The sequence below is a fragment of the Typha angustifolia genome, chromosome 7, assembly GCF_048772165.1.
Source record: "Typha angustifolia cultivar Huaian chromosome 7, ASM4877216v1, whole genome shotgun sequence".
NCBI classification, from domain to species: domain Eukaryota; kingdom Viridiplantae; phylum Streptophyta; class Magnoliopsida; order Poales; family Typhaceae; genus Typha; species Typha angustifolia.
The window spans coordinates 10,057,826-10,078,494 of record NC_133245.1 but is presented as its reverse complement, the minus strand read 5'-3'; the positions used below and the strand labels follow the sequence as shown (position 1 = coordinate 10,078,494).

The following is a 20,669-nucleotide window of genomic DNA, read 5'->3' as shown; positions in this document are numbered from 1 at the left end:
ATTCTTGCACTTCTTGAAAGCATTCTATCTCATAGCTTGTATACAAATTTTAAATGATCATAACACAAGAAAACACATTCTTTGGATTTTCCATCAAGTTTGGACCTCTCATATTTTAGAATGTGCACAAATGCCCTACATCCAAATACTTTTAAATATTTATATGACACATCTTTTTCTATCCATACATTTTCTAGTACATCACCATCCAAACGAGTTGAAGGAGCAATCCTCATAGTCTCACCCCAAAATGATTTACAAATTTTGTACGAGAGTGTAAACTTGATTCTTTTTACATTGATTTTGTTCATTCTCTCTACAAGTCCATTTTCTTGCGATATTTTTAGAATAGTGTTTTCCTACTTGATGTCATGATCTCTGTAATATCTTTCAAATAGCCCCCATACTCCCTACCATTATTTGCTCGTTAGCTGCTTTTTAGTCTCCCTTTCAATTATAACATGAAAATGTTTAATGATATTTAGGACTTGATCCTTGGATTCCAAAGCAAATTTCTATACCTTTCAAGAATAATAATCAATAAAGGTTAAAAAAATAAAGTGCACCATGACGAGTTCTACTATTCATCACGCAAACATCATTATATGTAAGTTTTTTAGATGTATGTGTTTATGAAATGAAACTCTATGTTGTTTTCTAGCTAAGCAATCAACACACCATGACTGGTTCAGTCCCCTTCTTTTCAATTTCTTCAACCTAGTTACAATATTAAATAAGGACACCAGAAGATATTCATGCATGATACGATGCCCAAGAATACCGGCGAGTGTAGGGATATCTTCTAAATATTGAGCTAATTCAAATAAGCAAGTATAGTTGCTACTCTCGAATAGAATACTAAAAAATAGGTATAATATATAACTGCAAATTGCATAAAAATAGCTGAGAATTATGTAAAGTAGATATAACTGTAAACTGCTTAAAAGTAATAATAAATTGTGTAAATAACTATAAATTACAGTCAGAAAATGAAGGATAAGGATGAAGAGTGAAAGAGATACTATCCTATTCAAACTTTTGAAAACTTATTTAATCATCACTACTATCTAGTGTGAATTACTTCAAAAAATGCTCAAATATTTGCCAAAAATAGTATGGATGAGATTAGAAGAATGTATACTCTTAAAGTTGAGACAAGCAAATGATTCTATAAATTTAACAGCTATTGAATACAGAGATAGTTAGTAGTTATATTTACGTAGTTTTCTTATATAATTCCCAATTATTGAACTCACATATTTTTGTGACACAGTTTTATTATGAAACTCGGAGATATTGAATACCTATATTTTCTGTTTCACAGTTTTGTTAAATAATTTGAAGTTATTGAACACTTATAATTTTATAAATTTTGTTGTTAGATTATTTAGTTCCTAGTTTGTATTGGTGTAAGTCATAGTTAATTTACATAATTTGTAGTCTGTATTAGTTAGTAAATATTTATTAATGTTTGCATCATACAACAAATTATTTTATATATTATGTAAATATATGAAAGAGAATAAATGTTTATTACTGTGCACATCTTCTCAAAGTAAAAAAAAAAATGGTAAAATAGTAAAATTTATATAAAAAAAATCAGATTGTATTAAATGCATAGCTCTTCACTTCTGAATTAGGGCAAGTTGGAAAAAGAAATAGAAAGAAGCTTGACATGCAATAAAAATGTAAAGTAGGCCCGGGCAACAAAATAAAAAATCAGATGTGTTTTCGATGCAAATTTCTCACTAATCCAATGACTTATGTGAACAAAAATTAGGTGATACCGCAAAATGGAAAATCATTTGCATTTTCACGCAAATGATCCAAAAGAAATAAAATCTAAAATATTTGGGTCATTTGAATTGAAAACCAAAAGAAATAAAAAAAAAATACTTTTGCAATATCAAAATATTTTCATTTCATTCGGCAAAACTACCCGACTACTATTTATGTATTCGATAGATGATAAATAAATAATAAAAAACCCACGTATACTATAATAGTAGTCTGGTTATGGATAACTGGATTTGATTAGTTCAACAAAGTAAAACAAAAAATAGGTGATCATATAAAATAGAAACTATTTCAATTTTTTTGGGCAAATGATAAAAATAAATAAATTATAAATAAAAAGAAAATGACGTGGTTGGTGAAAACGAGGTTGCGGAGCTCCTCAACCACTCCCTTGATGTGCTTGGTGAACTACCATCCTAATTCCTAAACCACAATCTCCTTCTTTCGGTGGCATTTTAGTTGGAGATTCTCTCTCTCTCTCTCAACTACTCACATTAGATGGACTCTGTGGGTCTCCCAGACTCCCACCACCAACTCGGAGAACCTCTCACAGAGTCACAGATAACTAATTTAACTCATTATTCAATCACCAAAGATTTCTGTTTCATCTTCTTCACCCAATCTCTGGAGAAAGACTAGTAGTTATAGAGAGAGAGATTAGTTGTCTCCTAGGTGGAAATTTGGTTAGCGACTTTGATCGGAAATTTTCACGTATCAATTTGGACTTTTCTTATCCAGTTTGAATCTGAACATGCTCCCAGACTTGGATTAATCGTTGAAATGTTTGGTCCTAATGTATATATTTATAGTTTTTTCTTCTATATTTATTCAATTTGATAAAGCTGCTGAGAGTCTGATTATGTCTTCACTATCCGGATTTACTTAATAAATGGCTCTAATTCGGATCACACGGACCAAATTAGGCTGGCGAATTAGGTTGATTGAAGGCCAAATGGAATCATAATTAACTAGTCTTTTATGATTCCTTGGAATAAGATTAGACTTTTGGCTTTTCTAAAAGTTTGAAAGTGACCACCGGCAAATTCATTAGTCCGGCCAAGCTTATTAATAGCAGTCGTTATGTGGTCTCCTTGCAACCACCGGCAAATCCAACGAGGATTAGTTAGTTAGCTCATGCGTATAACTTTCTCATGCCCACTAAGAGAAGTTTCCCTAACACGCAAAGCTTCGAAGGTTTCTTATCACAATCCACTTAAAAAAGTCGGGCCTGTGACTAAAAAGCAACTGTATTGATATGATTGCTTTACACTATTAGCAATCATATCAGTTACATTGATCATGTTTCATATTAGGGAAGTTTCTATATTAAGCCCTCTCTTTTTTTTTCCTCTCCCTATTATCTATGATTCGATCCATACTTTTTTCGGCTTATCTAAATCAGCCCTAATTTTTATAATTATTAAAATTGAACCGGATATTGACCTGATTAGAAGTGCGGCCAGTTTTTACTGGATCAAATAACATTTTTAATCAAACCAAACCAACTTGGTAGTTCATTCACCGGTTCATCAATCTGACTATCCGATCCAGCCCAATTTTGATAACTACGATACATTTTTTGATAATTTTGCAACAGATTGAATATAACCAGTAAATACAAGGGTCAAATTACTTAGTTCAGAGAATAATAGAAAAAGGAGGGGGTTAAAATAGTATTTTTTTCCCCTTCATATTAGTATTTTACAACCCCTAAGAGCTGATTTAGTACTTAAAACCAACAATCCCGGCTAATTAGCCTAGATGCTTCCTTTCTGTGGGTTAATTTAATCAAAAAGGATTGCCTGACTATCTAGTTCAACTGAACACTCATGCTTGAGAATAATATTTTTGGTTCAAACACTGAAGGCAGGTTGCAGATGTCATTAACATACTGCCGTGAAATTAACATCCACATTATTATCTTGCAATGCTTTTTCAGATATCACTTCACTAAAAGTTAAACTAAGTGTTCTACGAATTGTCATAAAAATGTACACCTTAAATTTGACCAGAGATACCAAGAGCTTAATAGATGCTACAAACCTCATCTATATGTGAATCTAACAGGTTCTTTACAGTAACTGTCCTAAAATATAGACTGAAACTATCACATCTTTATATGTTGACAACCTATTCTTTTCAGATATAAAAGGCAGAAAAAGCCTGCTCACAAGACTCCCGGCAGCTTGAGATCCTAGTTTACCGAATGTTCCGTCAAATTCCCTGTATGGGATTTGCTTTTAACAGTCGAAGAAGCGACATGCTACCTTGAGATCTTCCAATCTTCTCTGCAGATGCCTTGACCCTAACATCCTGATAGCAATGGAAACTTACCTTAAGATGTACTATCAGAAAACATGCATCTAAAAGTTATGGGAAATTAAAACTCATGACAAGTTACAATCTATGACAAATTTACTGACTAAAAGTCATATAGCTAATGCTGACAGACTGATGATCTATTTTAAAGAAAGAGAAGTTGTATAGCTAATATATTAAACTACAGTTACTCTTATTGTTCCATCACAAATCCGAAGGTCAATAAGCACACTTCAACACCACAATGCCATAATTGGAATTACATGTGAACATTTTCGGTTATTTCAAATATCTCCCACAAGTTAATTTATCAGTAAAGAGGTAAATCTTAAAAAAGAGAACTTGAAAGGAACATACTTTTGGTTTATCTGAATCCATGTCAGGACCAATAAATTCTTTCAGTAGCATCTTTGAGGCTGGCAGCAATCTCCTGCGAGGGGATCATTCATTTATATATGTATGATATGGTTAGCTCAGCATTGAAGCTGTAATTTGGATGGCAAACATGGCCGAAAAAGGACAGTATACTAGCCAAAGACATGACAAGGAACTACCAGAGAAAGCATAGTAACTGAACAAAATGTCTTTGAACTATGTAAAACAGAACTAGACAGAGGTTTTCATGAAAAATTTCAATTCACTGACCTTTTCGGTTTATTTATATTGCAAGGTATGGAAGCAGAACCATGGTTCTCTCTTTCTGGAGGTCTCACTAAACATTTTTCAGTTGGCTTGGTATCCTCAATAGGTAAAACATATAGCCTAGATGGCTGCTGCATAGAAATTCAGAGAAAAGAGTAATTGTAACAGAAAAACCTGAGAAGTGACATGAATTAATCTAGCAACTTCATTGTAATTCTCTTGTTTCACAGAAGTAGAGTATGATATATTCAGGAAAGTTTTGTGATACTTTCAATTCCCTCATGTGTGAACTGCAACTTCCACACAAGAAAAAGAAAATAATTGACCAGTCTATTACTTAAGATATCCACTATCATCTCTAAGTTCAGGCTTCTCAAATAACAGGAAAATGCGAAAAGTTCTATTCTCCTGATAGGCATGGAAGCATGGATAGGATGATGTCTAGTTAATTGTGTAGTATTGCTATTGCAATATACACCAGTTATAACTCTAAGTGTTTTAGTTAATGGAAATTTCTTGATGTCTTCAAGTTTTAGATGCCCATCTTGACTACAAGTTTTACTAACATAAGCCTAGTTGAACATCTTAAACAAATGAGTAGTATCCATCAATTCTTGTAGATCTTCTGTGATGATCTAGTTACTGGCAAAATCATTTAATGGTGGATTAACAGAGGAAAGAGAAAGAACACAAACAAGAAAAGAAAAAGATTACTTACGAGTCCACCGAAAAAATGGAAACTCATATTTAAAGTTCAAAATTACTCTAATTAATAATTCCTAATTTAAGTAAAAGTTAAATTATATTTACACACCTTGAACTAATATCACCCTAAAGAAGAAAACCTTTCACTAACACTTGCTAAACTATCAAGATGTGATAAAAGGGACCTTTTGTTAGGGGAACATTAGGCATTGACGAAGAAGGCCAGGTGTTTAACATGTAACCCATGTTTTTGCCTTTGTAGACCATGCTATCCTTCTTCCCTATTTAATATTTATTAATTTACTTAAATGCCCTCTACTCTCTCCTACTTTTCTTTATTTCTTCATCCCAAACAGACTCCCTTCATCCTCTCCTTACTCACACAAATCTACCATTGACTCTAATAAATTGACACTAACCCACTCGACAACATTGATAGCCAAGAGCCCCACAATTGAAGCCACAACCTTCATATCCTCAATCCTCCCCATGAAAATGTCTCCTCATAGTCAACGTCGTATTCTTAAGAAAAACCTCTGGTGTCACGATCCAAAATAGGAATCATGACCGGCCATGCATCTCAGTATGCTTGAGATGCATGAAGCCTTAATAATACTCTCTATGTGTACGATGACAAAATAAATAAATAAATGAGAATGTGCTTTACTAAATTTTATTTCTAATTACAATAAAAATAAAAACAATGTTAATGTTTCTGAAACTCTAAACTAAATAAATAAAAACTTCTAATCTAAAACACAAAATCTAAAAGAGCGAAAAAGTAAATAGGTGAATCCTAAGTGGAGATGGAATCCGAGTACATCTCGCTCAGTCACCCTGCTGACTATTATCTGAAATAAATAAACAAATACAAAAACAATAGAACCCATGAGCCAACAACTATAGCTCAGTGAGTGGAATCCACTCGAAAACCAAATAAATTTTAAATCATATTAATGCTGAATAAATTAAACTAAAAGTAACAATATCCATCACAATATGCAATAGGCATGCTCTCTAAATAATAACAATGATAACAATAGAGAGATGTCACAACTTGTAACCTCACATATTTTCAACATATTAACATCTTTTTGATATTTATACTGTCATATGTCTCAATAGGTCTAAACCCTGTGGATCCACATCAACTAGAAGTCACCTCGAGATGACGCTTGGAACTTTTCTTCATAACTGATCCGGTTAGGGTTATCAGAGGGTATCACCCTGTAATCAACACACTGTCTTTTCCTCTAACCGTTGAGAGAAGTTAGAATCACCTAGGAAATTTTCTCATTCTTCCTAGGACTGTTCCCTAACCCCACCAGAGTCACCTAAGAAAATCATCACAGTAATCTAATTTAAAACTTTTCCCTAGACTTCCAGATAGACTTAAGTCACCACGGAAAATCGCAAACGATTTATATCGGGACTGTTCTCTAAGTCGTATCAATATTAGTCTCATTTTTCTTTTCACAAATTTCAATATTTGCACGAAGTATGGTGATGCACTGAATATAATAATTAAATACACACAGAAAATAAAACAATTAAATTTTCACACGTACTGATGAAATAAATAGATTTGCATACAGAAATTGCAACAATTTAATTTTTACACATAAGGGTGAAATAAATAAATTGCACACAGAAAATTTACATGGTCTAACAAAGATACGAAATACAATAAAATAAACATGTGAGTGTACCCACTCACCTGAGTCTAGACAAGACAACCGAAACCTCAAATCTCTAGCTTACATACTAGAATTCACCACGAAGGAGTCACGAGGTGGTCTTCGATGGCTCCGACGACGCTCCGGTAGGCCGGTTCCACGGCGTGACTCCGTCGGGGAGAAAAGAAAGAAAACGGTAGAGGAGAAGAAGGCTGGGAGGGGGGTGTTGAGGAGAGAGAGAATTAGGGTTAAATTTATAGATTAGGAGAGGATCAAACCTAATCCGATTCGGATTAGATGAAATCCACCCTTATCTGCGCTTCGTTGCGTACCGGAGAGGGAGAGGGGAGGGGCTGCACGTGCACCCTCCTCTCTCAACCCCAATTTTTTTTTTCTGGTTCTAACATCTGGCAACAAAATGATCTTTGTATAGCTCAACAGAACCATCAAGGCGTCATTTAATCTTGTAAATCTATTTGCAGCTAATTGATTCAACATCCCTCAGCAAGGGAACTACATCCCACGTCTGAGTGCTCAAAGGCCTAAAACACCTTAGTATTACCACTTAGGCTGAAAAGCATCTTCTTGCTAAGAATTAGGCTCACGATCTACATAAGGAGATGCCAAAAATGCATGAAATCAGAGAAATAACCAAGATTCAAAATATTAGGATCAATCGCCAGAAAGTACGATATATATCGGCCATATCGGCTGCCTATGTTGAATTTTAGTATCAGACTATTTTTTAATTATTTAAAAAGCATGGTTCATAGTTTCCATCGATCTCGAGTGGGGCCAAAACCAATCTATTGATTGATTTCGGTTAGGGATCGGCCGATACCCAATTCGTTTCGGGTCGGGATCAGCTGTATCGATTGATCTTGCTTGAGACGAGCATGGGTAAGAGAGAAAGAAAGGGGAAAGAGAGAGAGAAAGAGAGAGAGAGAAAGAGAGGGAGCAAGAGAGGAAAAAAGGAGGAAGAGAGAGAGAGAGAGGGAAAAAGAGAGGGAAAGAGAGAGAGGGAGAAAGAGATAGAGTTTGTGGGTTACAGCAATAAAAGGGGAAGGGAAGAAGAGAGAGAGGGGAAGAGGAGAGAGAGAGAGACATGGAGAGAAAACAAAAATTGAAAAACTATGTTAAAGAGGAAAAGAGGTGGTAGTCAGTGAGGGAGAGTTTTTAAAGAGAGTAGGAAAGAGAGTTAATTAGGGAGAAAATTTGATAAGAGAGAGTTAGTGAGAGAGAGAGTTTGATAAAAAAGAAAATTAGTGGAGAGAAGGTAAATTTTTTTTTTAATTTTATGGGAGAGAGGAAGAGTGTGAGTGGTAGAACGGGAGAAATAGAAATTGAGAAAATAGTGTTTATTTTTTAGTTTTTAGACTTTATATATGAATAATTTATATTTATATCTTACTATTATTTTTCTAAAAAAAATTAAGAAATTTTCTGTATTTTAAAATTATTTTAAAATATAGGTCGATACGGACGGCCGATACTACCGATACTGCCGATACAGCCGATATGTATCATTTTTTCAGACAGCCGATCCCGATCCCGATTCCGATACTTGGAACCTTGGTAAAAAGTCTAAATTTTTTCACATAACTCTCTCCCACTCACTCTCTCACATATAAATAATATAGATCTTTCCCACACTCTCTACTGCGATGTCCCTTCTGATCGTTTTTCTTTCTGCTAATCACCCCCTCTCTATTCTCTCTCTAGCCTCTCCCTTCTCTATTTTTTCTCTTTTTTCCTCCCTCTCTCTCTCTTAGAATAGTCCCTCTTTATTTCTCCCCCTTTCTGTTGTTCTCTGTTAGTATAGCAAAAAGATTACTACAGTAACAAACTTAGGGAGAGAGAGAGAGGAAGAAAAATGGGAAGAGTTAGATAAAAAGAGACAAGGAAAAAACATTAAAAAAAATACTCAAGCTCACCAAAGGTTGAGGGAGCCAAATCTTCATCAGAGGAGCTCGTCAAACATTGACCAAGGTTGGATCTACGTTGGATGGCTTGGGAGAGAAAAAAAGAAAGAAAGAAAGAGAAAGAGAGAAGCGAAAGAGAGAAAAGCTTTCTCTCGCATGCTACCTCTTGAGTACGATTTGTCTCAGGATCTGCCGATACCAAGATCCATGAGTAAGACACACAACATCAACATAATTATATCTCTAAGGAGGGCAATGCTCACGTTGGAAATGATGGGGACCCACATTACTAGCAAGAAGAGACGTAGATGATGGCAGAGTAGAATGGACAAGAGGAGACACAAATGTAGAAGATATAGAATTGACTCATCAAGAATACACCTGAACAAAGAGAATGAGAAGTAACCGGACCTCCGATAGTGGACTCCTCAAGGGAATAAGAAGCTGGCAAAGGCTCAAGAGGAAGCTGAGGAGGAGACGAAGGCTCAAGCAAAGTAAGATCTTCAAACTCACTTGAACAATAAAGAGTATCCCCTAAATAAGTGACATGATGAGCGACGCATATTCAATGAATCAAAGGATCATAGCAAACGATATCCTTTATGTATAGAACTATACCAAAAGAGGACACATCCCATAGACCTGGGAGATAACTTATCACACTCATGAGCAAGGAGAAAGATAAAGCAAGTACACCCAAAGACATGAAAGTGACTACACTCTAGTTTACAACAACAATTCTTTGTGAGTTGTTTCCACTATACAAGAAATGACTGAAAATGATGGAATATTGTTACAGAAGACTTCTTTCCAAATCGTTGTGAAATTGCTACATGCGAAGAATTTGATCAGTGATGGACTTCTTTTCAAAGTAAAAGGAGGTTGAGAGGATCGTTGGTTTGAGAGTCCGATCACAAGAATTTGAGCGAAGGGAGAGCCCTCTCCGATTCGAAGAGTTGCGAGAAGATGATTAGATGATCACGTAAAAGGTCCACCTAGAGAAAGATTTCTCATGAGATGGATTTACTGCGTGAGAAAATCAGCACAATTTCATATTGCTCCGGGCTTAGTGTGAGGAGAAAGTTGAGCCGAGAGAAATAGAGAAGAGGAGAGACCCAAACCGGGGTATAATATGTACATCAGCAATGCTTATATATGTATGTGTAGAGTTCTTATTTTGTCCTAGAGATACATCATAAGTATTGTATCTATATATTCTTTATCCTGATAAGAATAACTAGACTTTTCTCCATGCTTTATTGTTGCTCTCAGTATGCGATAATGATAATGAATGATGTCAGGAGTTTGTGTATCAAATTTCTTAAAGTTTGGATTAGCGCATTAAAAATTAAGGTCATGCTAAATTTCTATGATACTTAGGCTAGTATTATTACAGATGAAACTTGGATTTCGACATACATAATGTTTTGGATAAGTGGATAACCTCATTTTTTTTCTTCTGAATTTCATATCTTTAAAACAACTGATCAATTATTCCTCTAATGTTTCTTTTATGCCAATGTGCTGAAAGATTAGGTGTAATATGGATTTAATGGAATGCAGCATATGCAGGCTGGATTTTGTAATCTATTGCTAGCTCTAGATTCTTTTTATGTGATCTTGATTTTCTAGGCTTGAAATCTGAATGTATTATGATGGAGCTCTACTCTAATCCCGTGATTACAATTCATATCATATCTAGATCACAAAAATCAGAATGGAGCTGTTAATCAATAACTAGAACTTAAGATGACAGAAGTTGTCTGATTGCAAATCCTGTATCTACAAAGAGAATAATCGCCAATCAACCAACTTTAGTAGAGTTGATAGGTACCTTACCCATGACTAAGAAGGTTATGAGTAAAATATATATAATTCAGTGCATCGCTATAATTTGTGCAAATTACAAATTTTAGTAGGGAAAAACATAATTGGTATTTGATATGAGTTAGAGACTAGCCCCGATGTAAATCGCTTGCAACATTCCGTGGTGACTATAATCTAACTGAAAGTCTAGAGAAATATCCTATTTCAGATCATTGCGGTGACTTTCTTAGGTGACTTTGACGGAGTTAGAGAACAGTCCTAAAATAGATCGAAAGATTTTCTGAGGTGACTATAATCTCTCTCAATAATTAGTGAAAAAGATAGGGTGTGTTTATCACATAGTGACACCTCCTGATATGACTTTCTATTATTATTATTATTGTTGTTAATATTGTTACTTTAAGAACATGCTTAGTAGAATTGTCATTTTATATAGCTAAATTTGAATTTTATTTAACGCTATAAATTTTAGATTTATTTGGCTTTCAAGTAAATTCCACTCACTGAGCTATAATTATTGGTTCATGGATTTTCTTCTAATATTTTAGGTAATGGTCAACATGGCGAGTGAGTGAGATGCACCCGGACCCTATCACCATTTAAGACCTACCAATTTATCTGTCCATCCCTTTGATCTTATGTTTTAGACTATTTGTTAATTTAATTTGTTTAGGGACACATTAGTGATGACATTCAATGTTTTGAAAGACAGCCGTAGATGGTGGGCAATCACTCCACCGCCTAGCGCCAAGGCGGAAGGTAGGTGACAAGGCGGTCTAGCAACTTTAGTGCTCCTTAATAATAAAAATTCTTCTACTCCTGAAGCTTCTATCACTATCTCCTAAGTTAATCCATCACTTGAGAAGACCTCTTGCTCTTGAGGATCATTAACCAACCAATCAATTGCATTATTCTCTCTTTTAAAGCCACAAGATTTTTTTTTGTTTTTTTGCTATCTTTCTATCTTTTATTCTTGCATTAAATTGTACATATACTAGATCATTCAATCTCTTCACTTCCAATATATTTCTCTTCTTTAAATGAATCTGAAAATAAAGACCAAGTTAATATGAGTCGATTATAATTTAGAATTGATAACTTAATCAATACAATAATACATTACCTATTTAAATGAGCTTCAATTTCTTTCACACTCGGACAGGCTACATGTCAAATTAAGAATCTTAACCACCATATTTTTTAGGTGAGGGGTGCCAGCTCTATATACACTCCACCAATAAACTAATAACCATACAAATCAGAAAGTAACTTAGTAACGCATTAATATACATAAGTGATAAAACTAAAAGACATGATTTATTACATATGTTAAATTATTAAATATATTTGGATTGAATTCTCTATAAGAACCGAAAAAAAGGGTTGAGAGAGGAGCGTGCATGTGCAACCCCCTCCCCTCTTCCTCTCTGGCACGCGACGAGGCACAGCAGAGATCTCGTCTAATCCGAATCAAATTAGATTTGGATTTTCTTTTAATCTATAAATTAAACTTTAATTCTCTCTCTCCCCTTAACTCCCCTCAGCCTCCTCTCTTTTCTCTCTCCTTCGTTTTCTTCTTTCTCACAGTCGGAGTCACGTAGTGGAATCAACCTGCCAAAACCATCGGAAACCACCACGTGACTCCTTGGTAAGCCCTCTCCCACCCCTCAATTTTAATTTCAATTTAATAGGTTAAAATAAAAATACCTAATTCGTGAGATTTTGGCTTCGTCCGCGAATCATGCCAGCTGGCGGCTTCGGATTGCTGCCGCTCCATTACTGGAAGCCTCTTACCGTTGGCCTCGTGTTGTGGGCATTCACCTTTGGAGCCCTCGTGGCTCCGATCACTGTCGGCCATGAAGATGATCACCGTACGCAATTTCTCTTCCACCTTGTGAGGATGGTAGCATCGCATGGTTGTCGCGATGGCAACTCGAGTCTAGCCTTCTCCCTTTAAGTCTTAGATTCGGGTCGGGTTGGATCCGAATCCAAGGGACCCGACCCGGTTCCATTAGCTTAATTGGATTAGGCCCAATCCATTTAAGTATTGATTAGGTGGGCTGCGGGCCAACTGCAGCCCAGCCTAACTGATTGGGCTTATTTTGGTCCAAATTATTAATTTTTGAGTTAAATTATAGAAAATTTTAATTTTTTTTATTTAAAAATATTATTGTTATTTATTATTAATGGTGGTGGTTTTTACGATGTGAGCTAAGGATTTCATTCAGTTGTCTTGCCTAGACTTAAATGAGTGGGTTTATTCACACATTTATTTTTATTATACTTCATACCTTTGTCCGATCATGTAATTTACTGTGTGCAAATTATTTATTTCACCCTTATGTGCAAATTAAATTGTTACATTTTCTGTGTGCATTTAATCATTTCACTCAGTGCATCCTCATACCTTGTGCAAATATTAAATTTTAGTGAAAAGAAAAATAAAACTAGTCAATGTATGACTTAGAAAACAGTCTCGGTATAAATCGCTTGCGGTATTTCGTGGTGACTCAAATCTATCTGAAAGTCCATGGGAAAATCGTAAATCAGCTCACTGCGGTGACTTTCTTAGGTAACTCTAGCGGAGTTAGGGAACAGTCCTAGGATGAATGAGGAATTTTCTAGGTGACTCTAACTTCTCTCAACGGTTAGTGAAAAAGACAGGGTGCGTTGATAGTGATACCATCTGATCCCTAATCGGATCAGCTATAAGGAAAAGTCCCGAGCATCATCTCGAGATGACTTCTAATTGATGTGGATCCACAGGGTATAAACCCATTGAGACAAATGACAGTACAAATATTGGGAAGATGTTAATATATTGAAACTATACAAGGCTGCCAGTTATGACTCTCTATTGTTATCATTGATATTATTCAAGTGCATGCCTATTGCAAATTGTTATGTATATTGTTGATCTTAGGTTTTATTTAACACTATAAAATTTTAGAATTTATTTGGTTTTCGAGTGGATTCCACTCATTGAGCTATAGTTGTTGGCTCATGGATTTCTTTTTTTTTTTTATTTTCTCAAGTAATAGTTAGTGTGGCGACTGAGCGAGACGTACCCGGATCCCACCTCCACTTATATTTTCGCTCTTTTAGATTTTATGCTTCAGATTAAATGTTAAAATTATTTCATTTTAGAGACTAAAAAATAATGACTTGTTTTATAATTATTGCAATTATTTTAGAATTTAATAAAGCAGATCTTCGTTTATTTATTCTTGCCATTGTACATTTAGAAAGTATTAGTAAGGCTTCATGTATCTCAAGCATATTGAAGTGCATGGCCGGTCATGATTCCTATCTCGGGTCATGATAATGTTGGTCTCAGAGCCTAAATTTTATCATCCTAAATCACCCCTAGAGATGTGTGGAGGTTCGATGACATAAGCTCAGGTTCGTTACGAAATTTTTGTTATATTCAGTAAAATTATTTTTATCTCATTTATAAATCTTGAAAAGACAATATGTATACGCGTCGTCATCGACGAGGAGCTGCAGCCCAGAGTTTATCTCCTGATAGGAGTAGGGAGCAAGAGTCGGCTCCTACTCAAGCGCCAGCTCTTGCACCAACTGCTATTCCTCGTTTGGGATCAGAAACTACTCCTGCCCAAGCTCCTACTCCTATCCAGACTCCTACCCCTACCCAAATCCCCATTCCTGCCCCAGTTTCTGCTACTCATACAGTGATATCAGTGCTACAGAACCTTCTTTAGGCCATTGGAGGACAATCATCGCAGACTTCGGCTACATCAGAGTCAAGGCCCCTTAGTCTTGATAAGGGTACAGTGTTTGAGAAATTTTTAAAGGCATCTCCACCTGCCTTTAGAGAGGCTACTGATCTGATCGAAGCAGAGGCATGGCTGCTGTGGATCGAGAAGATATTGCAAGTATTGGATTGTTCAAAAGATCAAAGGGTTGCTTTAACAAACTATATGTTTGAGGATCGAGCGGAGCATTGGTGGCAGATGATTGAGCGACAATTCATTGGATAGGAGAAGGAGCTGACTTGGGAAAACTTTAAGAGGATTTTCTTCGAGAAATACTATCCTCGGACCTTAAAGAAGAAGAAACATGATGAGTTCTTTAAGCTGAGACAGGGAGGCATATCTGTGGTGGACTTTGAGGCGAGGTTCACCGAGCTGTTGCGATTTGTTCCACATATAGCAGCGAGCGAGGATGAGAAAGTTAGCTTCTTCGAGGATAAGTTGTGGCCAGCCATCAGAGATAGGATATCACTATTCCAGTGCCAGACACTTCCAGACATGGTGTCTAAGGCACTCCTCGCCGAGAGAAATATTGGGAAGCTTCGCTAAGAACAAGAATAGCAGCATCCACAGAAGAAACAGAGAAGATACCAGGAGCAAAACAGAGAAGGTGGTCAATTGTTTGGACAGCTTTTGAGGGCCGGGAGTGGACCAAACCCTTCTGGGGGAAGTCTCATTCGTCTAGTGTTGGGTGCAATGGAATACCACAAAGCTGATACAACTATGGAAGACCGGGCCACTTGGCGAGAGATTGCAGAGCACCTCGTGAGGAATGGCATCCAACCTCTCAATAGGATCAACATCATCGACCGTCCCAGTTTGGCACAGCGAACAATAGGCCTCCAACAAGTAGCGGGAATCCAAGAGCGAGGCTAAAAAATAAAGGAAGAATTTATACTTTGACGCAGGAAAAGGGTAAGCAATCACTATCTGTGGTGCAAAGTACATTATCTATTTCTTCTATACCAGCTAAAGTCCTTATAAACTCTGGAGCCTCACTCTTTTGGTTCACCTGATTTTCTTTCCTTATTACCTATTGCACCTGAGATTATGAAATCATATTTAGCACTGACTACACCCATAGGGAGGACCATACTTTTAAATCTTATTTGCAGATCTTGTTTAGTAGAGATAGATGATCAGAAACTCCCAGTAGATCTTATTTGTCTAGACATGCATGATTTTGACGTTATACTGGGTATGGATTGGCTATCTGAACATCATGCTATAGTAGATTGTAAAATGAAAATGGTTATATTTTCTATCCCGGAGAAGCCAGAATTTTTCTTCCAAGGTGAGCGAAAGATTCTTACGACCAGTATTATCTCAACACTTCAAGCAAACCGATTAATGAAGAAAGGATGCCCAGGCTTTTTGGCATCAGTAGTGGGCGTAGAGCGTGTAGAGCAGGAGATTCATGAACTTCAAGTGGTAAATAAATTTCCAGATGTTTTTCCTGAAGATCTACCTAGTCTTCCACCTGATAAAGAGATAGACTTCATCATAGACCTGCTCCTTGACACTGAACCAATATCAAAAGCACCCTACAAGATGGCACCGGCAGAACTTAGAGAGTTACATACCCAACTTTAAGAGTTGCTGGATTTAGGTTTTATTCGTCCGAGTGTATCACCTTGGGGAGCACCAATTTTATTTGTAAAGAAAAAAGATGGATTGATGCGTTTTTGCATTGATTATCGGGAATTAAATAAAGTCACTGTGAAGAACAAGTATCCACTACCCCGAATTGATGATCTTTTTTATCAGCTGCAATGCTCTTCGGTCTTTTCAAAAATCGATTTGAGATCTAGTTATCACCAATTGAAGATAAAAAATAAAGATATTGCAAAGACAACATTTAGAACTCACTATGGCCATTATGAGTTCTTAGTGATGCCTTTCGACCTCACAAATGCATCTGCAGCTTTTATGGACTTAATGAACCGGGTCTTTAAAACCTTCTTGGACCGGTTTGTTGTGATATTCATTGACGATATATTGATCTATTCCAAGAGAAGAGAAAAACATGAGGAACATCTGAGGACAATACTTCAAACTCTTCATGAGGAAAAGCTTTAATGTGAAGTTTAAGAAGTGTGAGTTTTGATTGGATGAGGTGGCTTTCTTAGGACATATAATCAACAAGGATGGAGTCAAGGTGGATCAAAAGAAGATCAAAGCTAATAGCAAATGCCCGAGGCCTACTTTAGTATCTGAAGTACGCAATTTCCTTGGATTGGCAGGTTACTATAGAAGGTTTGTGAAGGAATTTTCACGAATTGCCTTGCCACTTACTCACCTCACCAAAAAAAGGGTAAGATTTGAGTGGTCAGATGATTGTGAAAATAGCTTCCAAGAGATCAAGCAGAGATTGATTTCAGCTCCTATCCTTTCACTTCTGACAGAGGGCGGCAACTTTGTAATTTACAGTGATGCATCCCGACAGGGTCTTGGTTGTGTTTTGATGTAACATGGAAAGGTGATAGCTTATGCATCTAGACAACTTAAGATTCATGAGAAGAACTATCCTACTCATGACCTTGAGTTGGCTGCGATGGTTTTTGCACTAAAGATTTGGCATTACTACTTTTATGGAGAATCTTGTAAAATTTTCACTAATCACAAGAGCCTCAAGTATATCTTCACTTAGAAAAAACTTAACTTGAGGCAACGCAGATGGCTAGAATTAATCAAGGATTATGATGTTAGTATCAATTACCATCCTAAAAAGGCAAATGTGGTAGCTGATGCTTTGAGCAGAAAATCATCAGAGGGGCACTTATCAGTACTTACTTGTCAGCAGTGTATTATTGAAGAATTCAGATGCTTGAAGATTGAAATAACGTCAAATCTAGAGAGAGCAGCTGTTTGCAGCCGGCTAGTGGTCAAACCTACACTTTTAGATCGCATTCAGACTGCTCAATTAGAGGATGCCAACCTCAAGAAGATCCTGGAAGGATTAGAAAAAGGAGAAGCTTTAGCTATTCGAGATCGGATGAATGACTAGTCAAGTACTAGAATCGAGTCTGCATTCTAGCCAATGAAGAGTTAAAGAATAAAATTATGTCAGAGGCTCATAGTTTAGGATTCAGTATCCACCCAGGCAGTACAAAAATGTATAGAGATTTGCGAGAAAATTTCTAGTGGAATGACATGAAAAAGGACATAGCTAACTTTGTGGCCAAATGTCTCATTTGTCAACAAATCAAAGTTGAGCATCAAAAACCTACAGGGATGATGTGACTATGGACTTTGTCTCGGGACTTCTCCGCACTAGATCAAATCATGATGCAATTTGGGTGATCGTAGACAAATTAACTAAGTCTGCTCACTTTTTGGCCATTTGTATGACTTACTCCCTAGATCGTCTTGCGCAGCTTTATTTTAGGGAGATTATTCGACTCCATGGCGCACCTTTGTCTATCGTGTCTGATTGAGACCCTCGTTTTGTTTCTAAATTCTGGCAAAATCTTCATTCAGCTATGGGGATATAATTGAGATTCAGTTCAGCTTATCACCCGCAAACTGATGGACAATTCGAGAAGACTATCCAAACTCTTGAGGATATATTGCGAGCATATTCTTTGGAGTGGAAAGGAAATTGGAATGATCATCTTCCACTTATGGAGTTCTCATACAATAATAGCTACCATTCAAGTTTAGGACTAGCACCTTACGAGGCGTTGCATGGTAGAAAATGCAAATCGCTACTTTGTTGGTTTGAGGTTGATGAAAGACAGTTATTGGGACCAGATATAGTACAAGAAGCCACACAGAAAATCGTCAAAATCAAAGAAAAGCTTCTTACAGCTCAAAGCCGACAAAAAAGCTATGCTGATAACCGGAGAAGAAACCTTGAGTTTCAAGTGGGCGACATAGTTTTCCTAAAGATGTCACCTTAGAAAGGATTGATCAGGTTTGATAAGAAAGGCAAGTTGAGTCGCTTTATTGGGCCTTTTGAGGTGTTAAAGCACATAAGAGAGATGGCATACCAAATAGCATTACCACCTAGGTTAGCTAAGGTACATAATGTCTTCCATGTGTCCATGTTGAGAAAGTATGTGCCTAGTGCAGACCATGTGATCGACTTCAAGCCTTTGGAGATCTGGGAAAATCTTTCTTATGAGGAGCAACTTATAGAAATTCTAGAGACTCAACAAAGAACTCTTCACAACAGGGTAATCTCTTTCGTGAAGATTTTATGGCAAAACCACATGCCGAAAGAAGCAACTTGAGAGCGCGAAGATGAAATGAGGGAGAAGCATCCGGAGCTATTTTCTAATTTCGAGGACGAAATTTCTTTTTGTTGGGAATAGTTGTAAGAACAAAAAAAAAGAGTTGAGAGAGAAGGGTGTACATGCAACCCCCTCCCCTCTCCGTCTCCGGCACGCGACGAGGCGCAACGGAGATCTCGCCTAATCCGAATCAAATTAGATTTGGATTTTCTTTTAATCTATAAATTAAACCCTAATTCTCTCTCCTTAACCCCCCTCAGCCGCCTTCTCCTTTTTTTCTCCTCCTTCATTTTCTTCTTTCTCACCGTCGGAGTCATGCAGTGGAATCAACCTGTCGGAATGCCGTCGGAGCTATCGGAGACCACCACGTAACTCCTTGGTAAGCCCTTTCCCACCCCTCAATTTTAATTTCAATTTAATAGGTTAAAATAAAAATACCTAATTCGTGAGATTTTGGCTTCGTCGGCGAGTCACGCCAACCGGTGGCTTCGGGTTGCTGTCGCTCCATCACTAGAAGCCTCTTGCCGTTGGCCTCATGCCGTGAGCGTTCATCTTTGCAGCCCTCGTGGCTTCGGTCACCGTCGGCCATGAAGACGATCACCGTACACGATTTCTCCTCCACCTCGCGAGGACTGCGGCATCGCATCGGTGTCGGGGAGCTTAGGGCGCAACCGACGAACCGTCGCCCATGGTGGCTGCCGACGTTTCTCTTTCTCTCTCTCTCTCTGTCAGAATCAAAAAAAAAAATTGGGGTTGAGAGAGGAGGGTGCACGTGCACTGCACGTGCAACCCCTCCCCTCTCCCTACTCCAGCACGCAACAAGGCGCAGAGAGAAATCACGCCTAATCCGGATCGGATTAGGTCTAGATTTCTCTTCTAATCTATAAATTAAAACCCTAATCTTTTCTCTCTCTCTGCTTAACGATCTCAACCCTCTCCTCTCTCTTTTCTTCCTCCTTTCTTCCGCTTTCTTCCTCCTTTACCGACGGAGTCACGTCGTGGAATCGGCCTACCGGAGCGTCGTCAGAGCCAACAGAGACCACCACGTGATTCCTTCGTAAGCCTTCTCTCACCCCTCAAAGTTAATTAAAGAATAATAGGGTTTAGTGATAATACCTAATTTGGGGGTTCTTCGGCTTCATCGGCAATTCTGGCCGGACGACGGCTTCGAGCCACAGCCACTATCTCTGGAAGCACCTTGCTGTTGGCCTCGTGCCGTGGACATTCACCGTTGGAGCCCTCGTGGCTCCGGTCGCCGTCGGTCATGGGATCGATCGCCGTTCGCGGGTTCTCCCCCACCTCGCGAGGACGGCGGCACCGTATGGGTGTTGGGGAGCTGAGGGTGCGGCCGGCGAACCGTCGTCGCGGTGGCCGCCGGCGTCTTCCTCTTCCTTGTTTCCTTTTTCTCTCTCTCTCTCTTCGGCTTGGAGAAGACAGACTCGGGCAACCCGAGTCTGATCTCCTCCCTTTTCATGTTTGGATTCGGGTCGGGTTGGATCTGAATCCAAGGGACCCGACCCGAACCACTTATTTGGTGGGCTGCGGGTTAGCCCGAGCCCAATTCAATTAATTTGGCTGGGCCTCGACCCAATCCGATTTAATTGATTTCTTTTTGGATTGGGCCGGGCCAGTAACAGCCCAGCCCAATCCAATGGGTAAATTTAAACCCATTTTAGTTCTTTTTGGTTTTTAAATTATAAAAAATAGTGTTATTATTCAAATTAAAAATTTTAATTATTATTTATTATTTAAGGTGGTGATTTTTAGTGCGTG

The 20,669-nt window shown here is 37.5% G+C and overlaps 1 protein-coding gene across 8 annotated transcripts in view; it reads right to left on the bottom strand.

Moving 5' to 3' along the window:
• Positions 1–3,732: 3,732 nt before the first annotated feature.
• Positions 3,733–20,669, bottom strand: part of LOC140764015 (kinesin-like protein KIN-6) — a 54,316-nt gene continuing 37,379 nt past the window's right edge. For 3 of the 8 annotated variants that reach the window (XM_073102429.1, XM_073102432.1, XM_073102431.1), the window contains 3 exons: positions 4,762–4,889; positions 4,474–4,546; positions 3,733–4,110 (listed from right to left, as the gene is read on the bottom strand). In XM_073102429.1, coding sequence (XP_072958530.1) covers positions 4,012–4,110; positions 4,474–4,546; positions 4,762–4,889 — 300 coding nt within the window. In that variant the 3' untranslated portion in view covers positions 3,733–4,011. Of the gene's footprint in view, positions 4,111–4,473; positions 4,547–4,761; positions 4,890–17,454; positions 17,612–20,669 lie in introns of those variants that run through there. The other 5 variants (XM_073102430.1, XM_073102434.1, XR_012104939.1 and 2 more) reach the window with 5 other exon arrangements.